Below are 14,826 nucleotides of genomic sequence, written 5' to 3' on the forward strand. Positions count from 1 at the left end.
ATGAGATTTTTGGCGCGTTAATGAGACACATAATTTTATGTAATATGAATTCTTATTTTAATAATTTTATTTGCATTATTAAAACAACACACTAATAAATGTGACTGTATAAAGAACTGAATTAAATGTCCTTTTTTGTTGTTGTTCAGCACTGTGGGTTGCATCTCTTTTGTATGAACAGTGCTATATAAATAAAGTTTATAATTATTATTATTATTATTATTATTATTATTGTGCATGTTATTTAGCACCTTTCTAGGTTTCAGTCACCCATCACATCGTCAGCCAATCACTGGGCAAGAATGGACTTGATGAAAGAGCGCAGCCCCCTGTGACCCACTGCAAGGACCATAGGCGACATGGCAATGAAGATAATGTTGGCAAAACGAGCAATGACCAGAAGAAACTCAGCCGAGGAGCCACGGTTGTAGTTAAAGTAGTTGACCGAGAGAATGCTGGTTCCCCATGATGCAATGAAGAGCATGATGAGGGCGAGGATCACCTGGAGAAACACACAAGAGAAAACGTAAACCTCTTTTGAGAGATTAGGATATGATTAAACGCTAGCCCTCGATATTCTGGTCTGGCTGTGCAAACTCAAATTCACCATTCAAACCCCCAAACGCCTCATAACACCACGTCCTCCTGCCCACCTTGGCTGCTCGCCTCTCAGCAGGGACTCGCTTTATGATGGGAGCATCTTGCGATGAGCTCCGCATCCTTCCGTGGCTGTAGAGTGTGTAGAGGGAGCCCAGGTTGGTGAAGGCCATGAGGATTATGGGGAGTGTTTCGTGGATCACCATAGATGTGGTGGCGTAGGCGAGTCCACTGTAGCTGGTGCGGAAGTTCCAAACACAGCCCAGCAGGGGGCGTGTCGTGCTGCTCACTAGCATGAGGGTCTGGGAGGAAGAAAGAGGGAGGTTAGGCGAGGCAGGAAAGACGAATGAACACGAAACCTCCCTGCGCACAACAACCTTAAAACCTCATTTGATTTTCTAAATACAAAACATCAGCTCCATGTCGGGCTGTGCTGTTGTGGCTCCCTTGAGCTTTCCAATAGTACAAAGCCATAGCAACATTTAAATGCTTCAGACTTTCATCGATTTTCTCTGCCTTTTTGCCTCTTTCTTTTTACTGTTGAAACATCCCCATTGACAAACTGGCTAAGTTTGCGCTTAAAATTTTAAAGATCTCTGGTTTAATCATGTGACCTGAACAAAATTTTGCTTTTGCAGATTTATAGTTTCATTTTTCAAACCCCTACAAAAAAAAAAAAATACATATCATTATCTGATCCGTCGCTCTTAAAGTTGAAAAACGTTTTTTCTTATCCGTCTTTCATTTCAGCTGGGTAAATTAAACATAATGTAAAAAGTGTCTACTGATTACTGAGGCAGGCAGCGGTAACCTGGAAGTTGGAAAAAATGAGCTTGTGATTGGAAGATCATTGTGGAGTCCCGGAGCTCCTATGTAAAGTTAAGGTTAACAACAAAGTCAACAAGCTATCTATCTATCTATCTATCTATCTATCTATCTATCTATCTATCTATCTATCTACAGTATCTATACATTTGTATATTGCTGGATTGGGTCACTCACCTCTGTGCTGTTGACATTCCCATTGATGGAGAAGATGTGAGCAGGGATGGAGTATATAAAGTTGAGAATCCAGATGAGGGAGAGACTCATCAGCAGGATCTTTGGTGCCCCGCGGGTGGCGTGAAGGTTCCCGATGGAAGGGGCCACGCGCCTCAGCGTGTGCAGGTGGAACGCGCTGAGGAAGAGCGTTGACCACACGTTGACCGACCGCAGCCACACCCAGACCCCCATGAGGAACTGACACCACTCCCTCGAGGAGTACATCTGCAAAAAGGGAAGAGCCCATATTCAATACTTTGAATGAAGCCTTCCTGCACCAACCTCCCTGCTCGCTCCGGGAAATCATCTTGTCCTTACTTAACCCTGTTGCTAATGAAGGTTTGCTGTGGCAGAAACAATGTTAACCTTTCTTCAGATATTTGAAAACCTACTATTTGCCAGTGCCACTATACTGACAGAAAGGCAAGAAAGCTTCGGAACCTCTTTGAGTTGCAGTCTCTGGAAAGTATCGGCCACCCACCTCCAGTCCTACGTCTGAGATGACCAGCAATGTGTTTCTCATCAGAGACACCAGCAGGTTGGACAGTGCCATGTTAATGATAATGATGTCCGAGTTGTTCCCCCCGCCACGGTCCTTTATGATGTTTTTACCAATCACTGCCACCACTGTGGCGTTGCCAAAGATGCCCAATAAGACCAGCAGGACGTAGAAAGTGGTCTGTGCTGGGGAAACAGAGACACGCAGTCCCATCCCCACCAGCTCATCCGCTCCATCCTCCTCCGCGGGGTCGTTCATCGAATCCATCGCTTTCGCCAACACCTTAGTCGATAAAGAAGTTCCAACGGCTGCTTTAGACCCTTGTGACTCCATCCCTTGTTTGGTGTGCGGATTAATGTCGTTCAGCTCCCCTCCTGCGGCATGCTTCCACCATGCTTGGAACCCGTCTGGTGGGTCTGGTCCCTGTGGTCCCTGTGCGAGTGTGGAGTGGGGAAGAAGCAGAGAATGATGGCCTTGTCATCACGACACGTGACAGCACACGCCTTGTCATCCGTGGGCCTGCAAAAGACTTGCAGCGACTCCCCGTTTTATGCTTCTGGGAGCTCCAGGCGCAGGTTAATGAAACACAGGGGATTTATCAGCTTCCTTGAAGTTTTGCTTCCTTTGCAACTTAATTTGATAAATCCTAAGGGAGGCAAAGGCCCCGTTCATGTAGGCACATGCAGAGTCTTGACTGTGCACAAAAAGATGAGACAAAATGGCACTCCATCCGGCATAAGAAGGGAACTGATGCAACCCTCGGTTTTCACAAACTGATAGTATTCTCCGCAGTTCCAGAATTGCTGAGATAAAGCAGAATCATCAGTCAGTGCGCATTTTATCTCAGTGAAGATGGAAAGCGTGTCATTGAGTACAGATTGACTGAGCATTAGGGCGTAGGAGAACCAATTCCAATTTATACATAGTATACGAATTACATTGCAACCAGCAGGTGGCTCTGTAACCAAACAAAAACTCCAATAAGCGCACAGCATCGCAAGCAAAAAAAGGAATTCGATGCGTAAAGCGCCAAAGTGAAATGGTTCTTGCTTCACACTGTAGACAGAGAGCATTTCTTGAAGTTGCATTACATGTTAGCCCCAAAATGTTTTGGTGTCTCTGTACAACATTTTTTTTTTTTTTTTTTTTTGTACTGTGGGTGTAAAACACAAAGTGAGCTTTATTGACACGATTATCAACAGTGAAAATCAACGGGCAATCGACCATCTGCTCTATGAATTTTTTTCCCTTCAACTTTGTGCTCTCTCTCTCTCTCTTCCTGACTACACTGTCCCCACATCTGGGATTAAGAATCTCTATTCTGGACTGCACTAGACTCAACAAACTGAGTTCTGTGAGATGCACAAAGATACCCCAAGATAACTGTGATTAAACTGATGACACATTTTGCACCAAATTGTATATGATTTTAAGCATTTAAACGATTCTATTATTATTTTTTTTTTCTGAAGAACTTGATACTGTGCAAGATTTAAACTGAGAGGTTCCCTCGGCGGAACGGTGCTTCATGCAACCCCACCTGTCTATACAAATCATGAGACTGCCTCTTGACCATGTGACTGTGCACACACTGTTATGACAGGAACCACCTGAGGGCTGAAACGCGTTGGAATGTCTCTCTGTTTAAAATGTTGTTTTTAGTAGCAGTGATGCCATAAACTGTCCTCTCCTTTGGGCCTCACACTTTCAGCATGTTACACTTTGGATCCCCAGACCAGTTGAGCAACTCAAGTACACAAGTACTCAAGTCCCTTTTTCCTGTTTTTTTGTTTTGTTTTGCAATTCTCGTTATGCTGATGGCTTTCAATGGCACTTCCTCTCACACTCCAACTGAATAAAATGAACAAATACGTGGCACAGTCACTGAGGGCCTGGCTGCAAAGTTGATCACATTTTCATTTGCAGAAGACAGATTGAATTATTATGCCAGAAGTGTTTAACCATTATGACGGAAAAGGTCTGGGTGAATGCGATAAAGGCCCCATTTATTTCCCATTGACAAAGAAAGCAAATTATATTCAGCTCTGCAGGCACCATCAACTAAATCCAGCTCTAAAAATGTTCAAATGCACTAATTTCCTCGCTCTGCCTGACTGCCTCAGGATTTTGTTTGTCAACCCCTCTGAGCTCTATCAAAGTGGAAAAATCGAAGAACCAGGAAGTTACTCTTCATTTCCTGATTTCTAAAGCAATTACATGTTGATAAAATAAGGTTTCCTCAGTAGTGATCCGCCCCGCACACACATTCCTGCTCCTGTGTTAGCAAGTATAAAATCTTCTTAATGCTAAGCTAACTGTGCTAATCAAACATCTCCATCCTGCAGCGTAATCAGCTAGACGTTGGTCAGAAAGGGGAGAGCTTGAGCAGAGGGAAACAAACGGGCCAGCCCAGAAATCCAGCGAGGAAAAATGTCTTTAACACACAACACCAGGTTAGGTTGTTTTTCAGAGAAGTTCAGAAATTTAGCGCCTTGAATCTTGTAAGTTCACAAAGTCTTTGTCAGTGTGGGCATGCATAGGGCTCCGTGCCCACTTGCAGCAACCAGAGTCTCACTTTACCTTTTACAAGGAAGAAGGGCAGTAGAAATTGGTGCTCATAGTTTGGCACTGTTCTGGACGAGTGCAGCAAGAGGACGTGGACGGCATAACAGCTCAACAAGAGGAAGCTGAGAGGGAAACTGTGATCTAATATTAAAGGCAAAAGGTGATGAGCTGAAAAAAAAAGGAGAAAGATGTCCCAAATTAGCTATTATGCATAAGTATTGTTAGCCAGCAAGGCAAAATCTTTCAGCACGGTCAGACTCCACGGAAAATAACACATGAAGCTTTTACATTTTGTATCAACGAAGCAAACCACTCACTGATTAGTGGTAGTGTGTCAGGACTGTGAAACGCAAGAACATTACGTTACTTATACTTGCTTGTTACATTTCGACACTTAGCTCGGTATGGACTTGCTATCTGGGACAAAAAACATTAAACGTGTGTAACTTTGGACGGAATACAATAATTTCAAGACTCATCAAATAAATAGACTGGCACAGAAGAAAAATCTCGACATCTCATGAATGTTGTTCCTTAGATACAGAGAAGACAACTATTTTTTTTTCCAGTAGCCTAGCGCAATTTATCAAAACAAAACAAAAAAGAAAAAGAAAAAAAGAACATATTGGTTCCTACTGTTCCCAAGAAAATTGCTGGAAATGTTTCTTCCTGTCAAATGTTGGACTGGATTCAAGTTACTAGACTACATCCCAGAAGATTCTACAACCTGACGGCATTATCAATAATCCTGCCGTGTCTACAGTAATATGTCAGCATACTGTAAAATAAAACCCTGCTTGTTCAGCAGGACTCGGGTGCAGTGACGATCTCCAGGGGAAGCATGGACGTACAGTGTAGGATGACAGGTGATAACAAGTAATACATGCTGTCTTACTACATGCATTAAACAGAAGTCCTGAAAATGATGTTCTCTGCTGCTCACAATCAAAACATGTCATGGAACATTGCGCTCAGCATCCTATAAATTGAACTGCAGCAGTGGATTTATGAGTCCAAGGAGACACAGGAATACATTTATGGTGCAATATAAATCCAGAAGAAGAGTTACATCTTCCCACAGAAACAAGAAAATATTGGGTTCTCCGCCAGTTCAATTTCTTTTTGATCAAGACACTCAATCTAACCTTAAAGCCCCACCCAACTAACAGGAATAATATCCGATTTGTTTTACAGTATCAAGTATTTATTAAGTATTTCACCCGATTGTTTTGTTCAGTGCACAGGCCTCTTATATTTGGGTTCTACAGTTTGCGGGATATCTATTTTGCGTCTTTATTTTTAGGCTACTACAGTAATACTGTAGTATAATTAGTAGTAATAATTAGTAGAATTCTGATGGCTAACCACATAATGTGCACACTAAAAGGCTCTTTTTGATTTTGATTTCACAATCACGATCAATATTTTTTTCAATTCAGCAATAATGATTATGCAGAGTTTCTTTCTCAGAATTGTGTGCTAACACAGAGAGAGCACTGACACAATGCTGTAGTCAGTGTCAGCAGGACCAGTGGTGGGACAATGGATCGTGGCTGTTCCATGAAAATGTTAGCCTCGGTGCCACCCTTCATCCATTGCATCCTCACTTCTCATTCTCACTTTTTTCTTTATTAGCATTTTTATAAAACGTTTTAACTCAAAACATCAATAACTCAATAAACAAACTGAGCAACAAAGTAACTGTAGAAAAGAAACAGACAAACTGGAAAAAAGTATCAGTTCATTAAATTCCAAGGCTGTCAACATCTTAAAAGAAATCAATTTGAGGATAATTTTTCAGCAATACTTATACCAGATATTACAACAGCCAACTCATGTGGACTCGTTAGTCCAAAAGAAAGACCACAAGAAAATCATCACATCGTATTGTAGAAAAATAAAAAGTAAATCAAATAATATATTTGAAATCACTGAGGTCACATTGTTATCTTACCCATCTTTCTTCACAAACATGAACTTGATCTATTTTATTTTTAACATTCCATATGTCTAATTTACAAAATTCTTAAATTCAGAATCATCATCGTTTGAACAATTTGTTGTAGTTTTTTAATCAATGCTACTCTTATTAGTAAAAAAGCAGAATAACATCCTTCGTCCTAACAGTGCTGTACAGCATGTTCCCCGCAACAGTTTGGACTTTGTCCCATCCTCAAATATGTATTATTAGTCTTCCACGCAAAGTCTTTCCAGTAGTTTGAATTAGATGCTAGATGCAGAGCGTAATTGAGAGGAATTAAATAAAAGCTTTAGAGCGGATGCCACTGGCAGTCGGCAGTTGGAGGAACGCAACATTCCTTGTTTATATATGATGGAGAGAAGAAGAGGCAGAAAGACGAGAGGCGATAGTTAGATTGGAGTTGCTCTGTTTTTGCTTCCCCCAAAGGAAAAGAGAGCGTGTGTGTGTGTGTGTGTGTGTGTGTGTGTGTGAAAGAGCTGCTTCAAGGCCATATGTTGCTCTATGGAGCCTCGCAGATGAATGAAAAATATGTTAATGCCTCCTGTGAAGTTAGTTGAGGAGCATCAATCGACATCAAAACCACAGATGGCAGTGCATCCAGGCTGCGCTCAGTCAACCACAACACAGGCTAGTTGTTAACTCTTGCATCATTTACACACAAATGGCGTGCAAACCCTTAAAACATTTACAGATTGCCTGCAAACAAGTGATACCACAAATAATTGAAAAAAAAAAAAAAAAAAGTCCATGCGGTAAATCAGATTATTGTTTCTGGGTTCATTTACTCGAGGAGTTTCAAATTCATTTTGAAGAAGGGCAAAATCAGCATGATGGTTTCCCTCAAAGTTAGAACCGTAATTTAACAACTCCTTAAATACAGTAGTAAAATACTTCTCTCTGTATTTGATCATCGCCATGCAGATGAACAATACTGCATGTGCATTTATATAGATGTAAAAATGAACACGCAAGCACACGGTACTGTCTATTATACATGCTTTTGATTTAAGAAACCTGCCTTACAAACTTTGCGAGAAGATTATAACGTCATCAAACACACATGACTAAATTAATCTTGTTGATGTCTGGCAGTCATGGGGAGGCCACTGTCATTAGTACGCTACGTACAGGATGGTGTTCCAAAGCGATTTTAAGTCATGGGGCTCAGAATGGCCAGACGCTCTGTCCTTGCTACCTCTTGCCGGCTTCATAAAATCACATGATGGATTGCATTTGTGGCCTGTGGCCTTGAGTCTGACACATTGTGAACCTTGAGTCAGCACCCGCCTTTCTTGCAGGAGAAAGGCGGAGCGGCGGAGCAGGAGGTCGTTTTGCCTTTTTGCTGTACAAAAGTCCAACATTTACAATTACAGTAAGTACATTTCAATACTGTGTGAAATACCAAACCACCTCAGCCGTGCAAGATTTAAATTACCAACAGGGATACATGAGGTGCGTAGAAATATCAGTGCCTCAGCTTTATAGGTCAACATTAAGTTTGGTTTTCAATGTGTAAGGGCAATACTAAAGATAGGGGTTGGGTAATGCAAATAGATATTCAGATAAATAAGGAGGTGAGGAGGTGACTACTGTAGAGGAAATATAAAGTCAAGTAAAAATAAAAAATCTTTCTGCAAAAGCTATTTGAAAATACATTAAGAAATTCTACAGCTCTCTTTTGTTGAGGGACCTGTGGTGCTTGCTTTGAGGAATCGCCTGACCTGTGGCAGGGATGTGCACGTCGCTCCAATGCAAGGTTGCACACAGGAAAAAGCCATGAAGTGCAAAGCTTCATGGCTCTCTATGCTCATACTGTAACATCGAGCCAGCAAGGTTTACACCTCTGCATCCCGCTCGCTCCCGCGGGCCGTCCTGAGGTGACGCGCCGTTGGGCTCTGTCATTCGTTCACTAGATGTTGAGCCTGTCCAACGCAGTCCTGAAGGGAAACATGGTAGATTCTTGGCAGAGTAAAGTAACTGCTGTGTTTGTATATCGATTACAATGAAATTGGTCGGACCTCCAATCACCTGGGGACAAAGTACACTGCCAGGAATGATCATAGAAGGATGAGTGAGTGAGGAAAACTGTTCTGGGTTCAGGGTAAGTTCCACTGCTGTAACTGACACGCAGCAGACTGAGGATCCAGTGCTGCTCACTCAGTACACCAAGGACATACCTCCACTGTGTGTGCGTTTGTGTGTGTGTGTCTGTCTGCGTGATTGTGTGTCTGTGTGAGGCTATCAGGTTGCAATAAATGGCTTAGTAAATGGAGGGCACTGTCTGAAGGTGAGCTTGTTTTCCTGTTACCCTGTAACAGCGTTACAAGTTCATTTTCACAAAATGTCACTTTTATTAAATGAAGGTAGATTTTATTTTCACCACTACAGAGCTGAGCTGAGCACAGCATGTAAACCAAAAAAAAAAAAAATAGGCTCCTCCCGTTCTTCTCATCTCCATTGCTACACACTTACCTGGCCAACAAGCAACAGTAGTAGTGGTTAGTATTTATGTAATGGATAATTTCTTTAGCTTGTTATGCAACTTGAGAGCAGCTGTGGCCTTTTTTTTTGACAGAATCATGAAAATATTACCAGGTGAAGATCGATCAATAAACTTTTATTTGTATAAAGCTAAAGCTAAATTGCGTCCAAAGGAGATTTGCACAATCAAAGAGAAAACCAGCTAATCTCTCTGGCGCAGGCATAAGGCAACAGTAACCAGGAAAGAATGCAAAATTGTAAATCCGTACTAAAACGTAAATGTGCTAATGTTTTCTTCCGCTTACTGCCATCCCCTTTTCAAAAAAGACGCAGTTGCTTCTCACAATTTATCAAAGTAGTGGCATCCTTTCTAGCTGCTAGCTAGAAAGCTATCTTTCTACTCTGCCGTTGTCATTGTGTATCGGTGTTGCTTTAAAAAAAAGTTGAAGTCATTATTGTTGGCCAGGATGTTGTGGTTGTTTGCGGTCCTTCAACAATGAACTGAGGGTCTTTTTTTGTTCAATGAATATATAATTAATGTGTTTCGTCCAATAGACCTTGTTTCTTTATTGCCAAGACGTACTTTTACAACAAAGAAATAATCTACCAAGCAAACACTGCCTTGCTTTCTGTGCTTTTATGTTTTTGTGTGTAATTGTTACAGTGCGTTCAGCGTGAAAATGGCTCCAAACTACTGATATTTCCCCGTGTTTTACAAAAAAAGAACGAAAATGAAGTCATCCGTGGGCATTCAGTGGAGAGATGTGCCATTTAAAAGCTGTTTTTATGAACAGCGTGTTGATGAGTTTGGAGAACGCAGAGGAGCCGCGCTGATTAACTTGTGATTCATGACCCGTCAACGTCCTCGCAAATTAACAGGATGTGTTATCACAGCAGCGCAGCAATACTGTAACACTGACCACACATACAGTGGTGCAGGGATTATATGAACACCTATTAAGAGGACATGCATTCAGAATGAACACCAAGAACATGAGTGAACACGTAAACTGATTTTACACTTTCTTACACCAGAGCAGCAAAACAAACCAAGACAAAAAAAAACCTCAAGCACTGTCTGAAAAGTTCCTCTTGTAAAAGGAGTGAAACCAAGAGGTGCAGACCACCTCGTGCATTGATTAGATACAATCGCTTGGAGGAGAGATTATTAAGGGTGAAGGTTCTCTTTCCGTCCTCCGTCTCTCCATCTCACTCCAACCGTGACATTGAAAGAAGAATTTTGCCATGACCAGGAGGCAGAGTTTGACAGAGCGGTCCTGCATCAAAAAACAGTGTTACTGTAACTAATAGAAAATGGACTGCACTTGTATAGCACTGTGTAGGCTTCCGTGTCTTGTCCAATTTCCCAGACTGCAGAAATATTACAGACGGATAAACCCTTCACTTCGGGGGAAATCATTGAAATACTTTGTCATTAGCAGACCTTCCCTTTCCTTTTGTGCCTCGAAATGCCAGAACCGGAACATAAAAGAAGCAGTTTGTGCTGCAGCTTTGTGCACCGCAGCTAAATTTATTTCACACACTCACATTTTGCCTGACTGAGCTCTCAAAAAGCCATTTTCCTGGCACAATACAGTCCGAATCTGTATGCAGAAGACAAGTTTTGAGAAGTGAAAAACACAGCCATAAATTACGGCACAAAAATGCCCCGCTGGACAGGTTGGACGGGCTCGTGGGAGGGAGAGGTTAAAGTCCAACAGCATCAATCTTTTATATTTTACACATAACCAGGCTGGGAATGATGATACTTCGCCAAGTTTCCAAATGCAAGAGAGGACAACAACATAAGGGACACAAATAAGTATTGGCTACAAAATGATGATATTGACTAATAGCAAATCCATAACTAAATGTAAGAAGGTTGTGGGTTCGATTCCGGGGCCGGGCCTAAAGCCTTTCTGTGTGGAGTTTGCATGTTCTCCCTGTGTCTGCGCGGGTTCTCTCCGGGTTCTCCGGCTTCCTCCCACACTCCAAAAACATGCATGTGAGGTCAATTGAACGTTCTAAATTGTCCATAGATGTGCATGTGAGTGTGAATGGTTGTTTGTTTCTATGTGGCCCTGCGATGAACTGGCGACTTGTTCAGGGTGTCACCCTGCCTTCGCCCTAAGACAGCTGGGAGAGGCTCCAGCAGTCCCCTGTGACCCTGAATAGGAATAAGCGGGTATAGAAGATGAATGAATGATAACTAAATGTGAACGAAAATATACGCATTAAATAACTTCTGAACGTGCCAAATGTGTGCATCAAAGAAACTGACAATACAAAATTGACTTTATTTCCAAAATATTTGCAATATCCATTTATTTTTTAGCTCAGGTCCCGATCGCACCTGCGGATAGAACCGTGCTCTTTGCAAAATGCTTCTATCCAAACATTGGTCTGGCATCCATCAGCTCTGCACCCTGCGCACGCACAGCACGCGCAGCACACACAGCCCATTTACCTTATATTGATTCCTGTCAGGCTTCAGAGAGAAACTGTGATACGATCATTATACATGCAGGAGAGTCAATACTCTGCACTGATTCTCCTTTCTTCACAACATTGATCAGGAAGTGACGGTGGGGAAATTTATCAGCGGTGCGCCTGCACACCTGAGCAGCTCCGACTGATCAATAAATCAATGTGTCACCCAGTGTCTCCGGCCACAAGGGAATTATGTAATCCAAATGTCTCTAACGTCCCTTTGACCTGCGATGACGATGTGAGATTACTGTCAACTACAGGGTATCTCAAAAACCTTCTCACAAACTGGAATCACTTGTAGTGAGTTTACCGAAGTTTCACTGACAGGAAGTGTGGAGAGATAGGCGGGAAATTATAATGAGATGTTGGTCAAGTTACACAGGAGAGTGAATACTGAGCCCCAAAAACATTGCATTTTGTTTTGCAGATCGTGAAACCTCAAGAGGTTTTCTGTGTCGTCGCTAGTAATATAGTATGTTTTGTATTCGGCATCGTCCTCCCTGCTGCTATTTGTTTTGTTGGCCTTTAAGCTATCTGACATCCAGATGATTGACAGCACCTGCACTCAGGGCCATTTCCCAAAGCCATAGTATCTGAATAATTTTTAATGGACGTCAATATGAATCTAAATTGCTGAGGATTTCTTTTTTGCTCTGCGCCTTGCTGAATCCATGAATAGAAAACGAGGCAATCCTTAAAACAAGGGGGTTGGAATCCACCCCAGTTCATCAATGTATGTCCAGTCATTGCATGTTGCTTCCATCACTTTGTGCTGTCATTCAGGAACAAACTTTTAAAAAATTCTTCAACAACAGGAGATACGCAGCAGGGTTACAATAATTGGCTAACCAGGCTGTTCCAACCACGAAAATCTCTTGGTAACCCAATTGCTACCAGTCAATCAATCAAATGCTATTTTGTTCAATCTCCAAGAAGCCAATGAGTATACAGGTCCAAGAGGTGCTGCTGGAGATCTGAAGACAGTGGAGAAGCAAGGTAAATCTACCGGCTATTCCAGGTCAAGAGGACAATCAAATGCTAAAAAAAAAAAAAGCTCAAGTACGACGATCAGCAGTGGCGAATGTCTCTCTGAGGGGTCAGAGTTGTTATCACAGGATGAGCTGCAGCTGATGAGCTCCAGCAAAAGCCGGATTTGATGGTAAAAACGTTACGACGAACTGTGAAGGTCGGCCCACCTTCTGCATAAGACTGGCCCCAGCAACACTGTGTGCAGGATGAGCTTTGAGGACAATGGCTTGGTGGGTGTTACGGCTGTGAGCCGTAGAGGTCTCTTGCTGTGGGTGTGTGTGTGTGTAAGTGTGTGTTCGTAGGTCCAGGTGCAGCCTCTCTCCGACGGTTGGCCCTGGCGGTGCCCCGTGACACGACAACGACTGCGGTTGGACACCACCCAGCCAACCAGGGAGCGCCGACCAGCAGCGGCCGTTACAAAAGGCTGGAGCTCCCCTGACAGCGGCGGCAGACACCTGCCGACCACCACTTGCCAAACTCGCTGCGCTCGTGTATACCTGTTGTGAATAGTTTGTGACCAGATTTGGCCTAGTTTAGTTTAAATTACAGATCTCCGTTTTGCACTTGACAGTTCTATTTGTGTTAGATTTCACCAGGGCTTAGGAGTGCTGATCCCCCTGTATTTAAGTTTGTAAGCGTAGTCTTTGTTTTGGTTTTTGAGAGTAGTTTTATTAGGGTTTATTATATTAGTGACAAATTCTCAGTTATAGTAGCAGATTTAGGTTTGTTATATTAGCGATAGTTTTTCCGTTATAGCTCCATCTTTTCTTTTTGGAGTCTCTTTCAGTTTTGATTGGTTATTGATTTGACAGCACTCACGCTGGCCTTTTCTGTTGTTGCACTTTTTGCATTTGAGTTACCGGCAAATAAAGTATTGCCTTTATTTTCCGTTTCCGTCGCCGTGTGTTACTTCCCTTTCCCCTCTCGAGCCAGGGTTTGTAACAGTGGGATCCGTGAGTCATGGCATCACTTTTGAATACTAACGTATTGAAAAACCTTTCCTGCAAAAAATCTCCACACCAACAATTTCTTCTCTTGATTTCCCCACTGCACAAAAATCATTGCAGTTCACTGCAGTAGTTTACAGAAATGTTTACTTTCAGAATTTCTACCAATAATAATAATAACAACAAAACCTTCTTCCCTATGATATGGGAAGTAGGAAATGCATTTGTATATTTATGTTGAGATCTTCCAGATCTTTCCAGGCCCTGAGGACTGACCAGAAATATGTTGTCAGCCTCCTGCTGTTTTTCATTCGAGACATACAGTTCTTGTCTCTCCTCTAACGTCACATTCCTCTCAGCTGGATGCTAATTTCCAGGCTCACCTGTGTCTGGCGTCCATCAGCTGCTCTCTTTCATCTCTCCCGGGGGAGAGAACCGAGTCTCAGTCTGCTCCCGGTGTGATCCGTTGAGAGGAAACAGGTTTAATTATGGACGTTCTCTGTGTTGAGATGCACTTTTATGTTTATTCTGAAATCTGTCTATGTGTATGTGTGTGAACATAGGACAGAAACAAGCTCACTGATGTTGAGTGCGTTCTGTGCATGCAAATGAGACCAGACAAGCACACTATTTTAAAGGCATCCACACCGCTGGAATTAAACAGTCACATATGCTGCATTTCACCTGTAAGACTAAAAGACCAAGCTTTAAAGTGCAGTCTGATCAGTGTGGGTAATGTTATCATGATGAATATGATATATATATATATATATATATATATATTTATATTATATATATATTTATTATATATATATATATATATATATATATATTTATTTATTTATTTGGATCGCCATTAGTCACTACCAGCATTAGTAACCACTCTTCCTGGGGTCCACAAAGTAAAATACAATGCAAAACAATCATCCAATTAAAATCCAAGACAAAAAAAAAGACAACAAAAAAAACCCCCAAGACAAACAAGCAACAAAACAAAACAATGACCATCAACAATACAATTGTTTTAACAGCAACAACAGATAAATACTCTTTTGAAAGAGATCAAAATAGTAATAAAAATTCTCTTCTGTCAGGTACTTCCTTACACTCTTTTTTTGAAAACCGTCTTACTTGTTAAATGTGTTATGTCTGATGACAAACTATTCCATATTTTCATGCCTCTGTATATTACGGTA

At 41.9% G+C, this 14,826-nt stretch overlaps 1 protein-coding gene across 1 annotated transcript; it reads right to left on the reverse strand.

Moving 5' to 3' along the window:
- Positions 1-250: 250 nt before the first annotated feature.
- Positions 251-2,954, reverse strand: LOC142895823 (olfactory receptor class A-like protein 4). The gene is made up of 4 exons (XM_076037125.1): positions 2,120-2,954; positions 1,600-1,863; positions 654-899; positions 251-502 (listed from the first exon to the last, which is right to left on the reverse strand). The coding sequence occupies exons 1-4, from the start codon at positions 2,468-2,470 to the stop codon at positions 290-292; spliced, it is 1,074 nt and encodes a 357-aa protein (XP_075893240.1). The 5' UTR covers positions 2,471-2,954; the 3' UTR covers positions 251-289.
- Positions 2,955-14,826: the final 11,872 nt, after the last annotated feature.

Source organism: Nelusetta ayraudi, unplaced genomic scaffold, assembly GCF_046127955.1.
Source record: "Nelusetta ayraudi isolate G7.1 ecotype Tasmania unplaced genomic scaffold, CSIRO-AGI_Nayr_v1 ptg000050l, whole genome shotgun sequence".
NCBI lineage: Eukaryota > Metazoa > Chordata > Actinopteri > Tetraodontiformes > Monacanthidae > Nelusetta > Nelusetta ayraudi.

Bases quoted from the DNA above. Each gene is read 5' to 3' on its own strand.
- LOC142895823 (XM_076037125.1), bottom strand. From the start codon at position 2,470: ATGGAGTCACAAGGGTCTAAAGCAGCCGTTGGAACTTCTTTATCGACT. The intron at 1,864-2,119 runs GTGGGTGGCCGA...CCCTTTTTGCAG, and splicing joins TCTCAGACGTAGGACTGGAG to ATGTACTCCTCGAGGGAGTG. The intron at 503-653 runs GTGGGCAGGAGG...GTGTTTCTCCAG, and splicing joins CTGAGAGGCGAGCAGCCAAG to GTGATCCTCGCCCTCATCAT.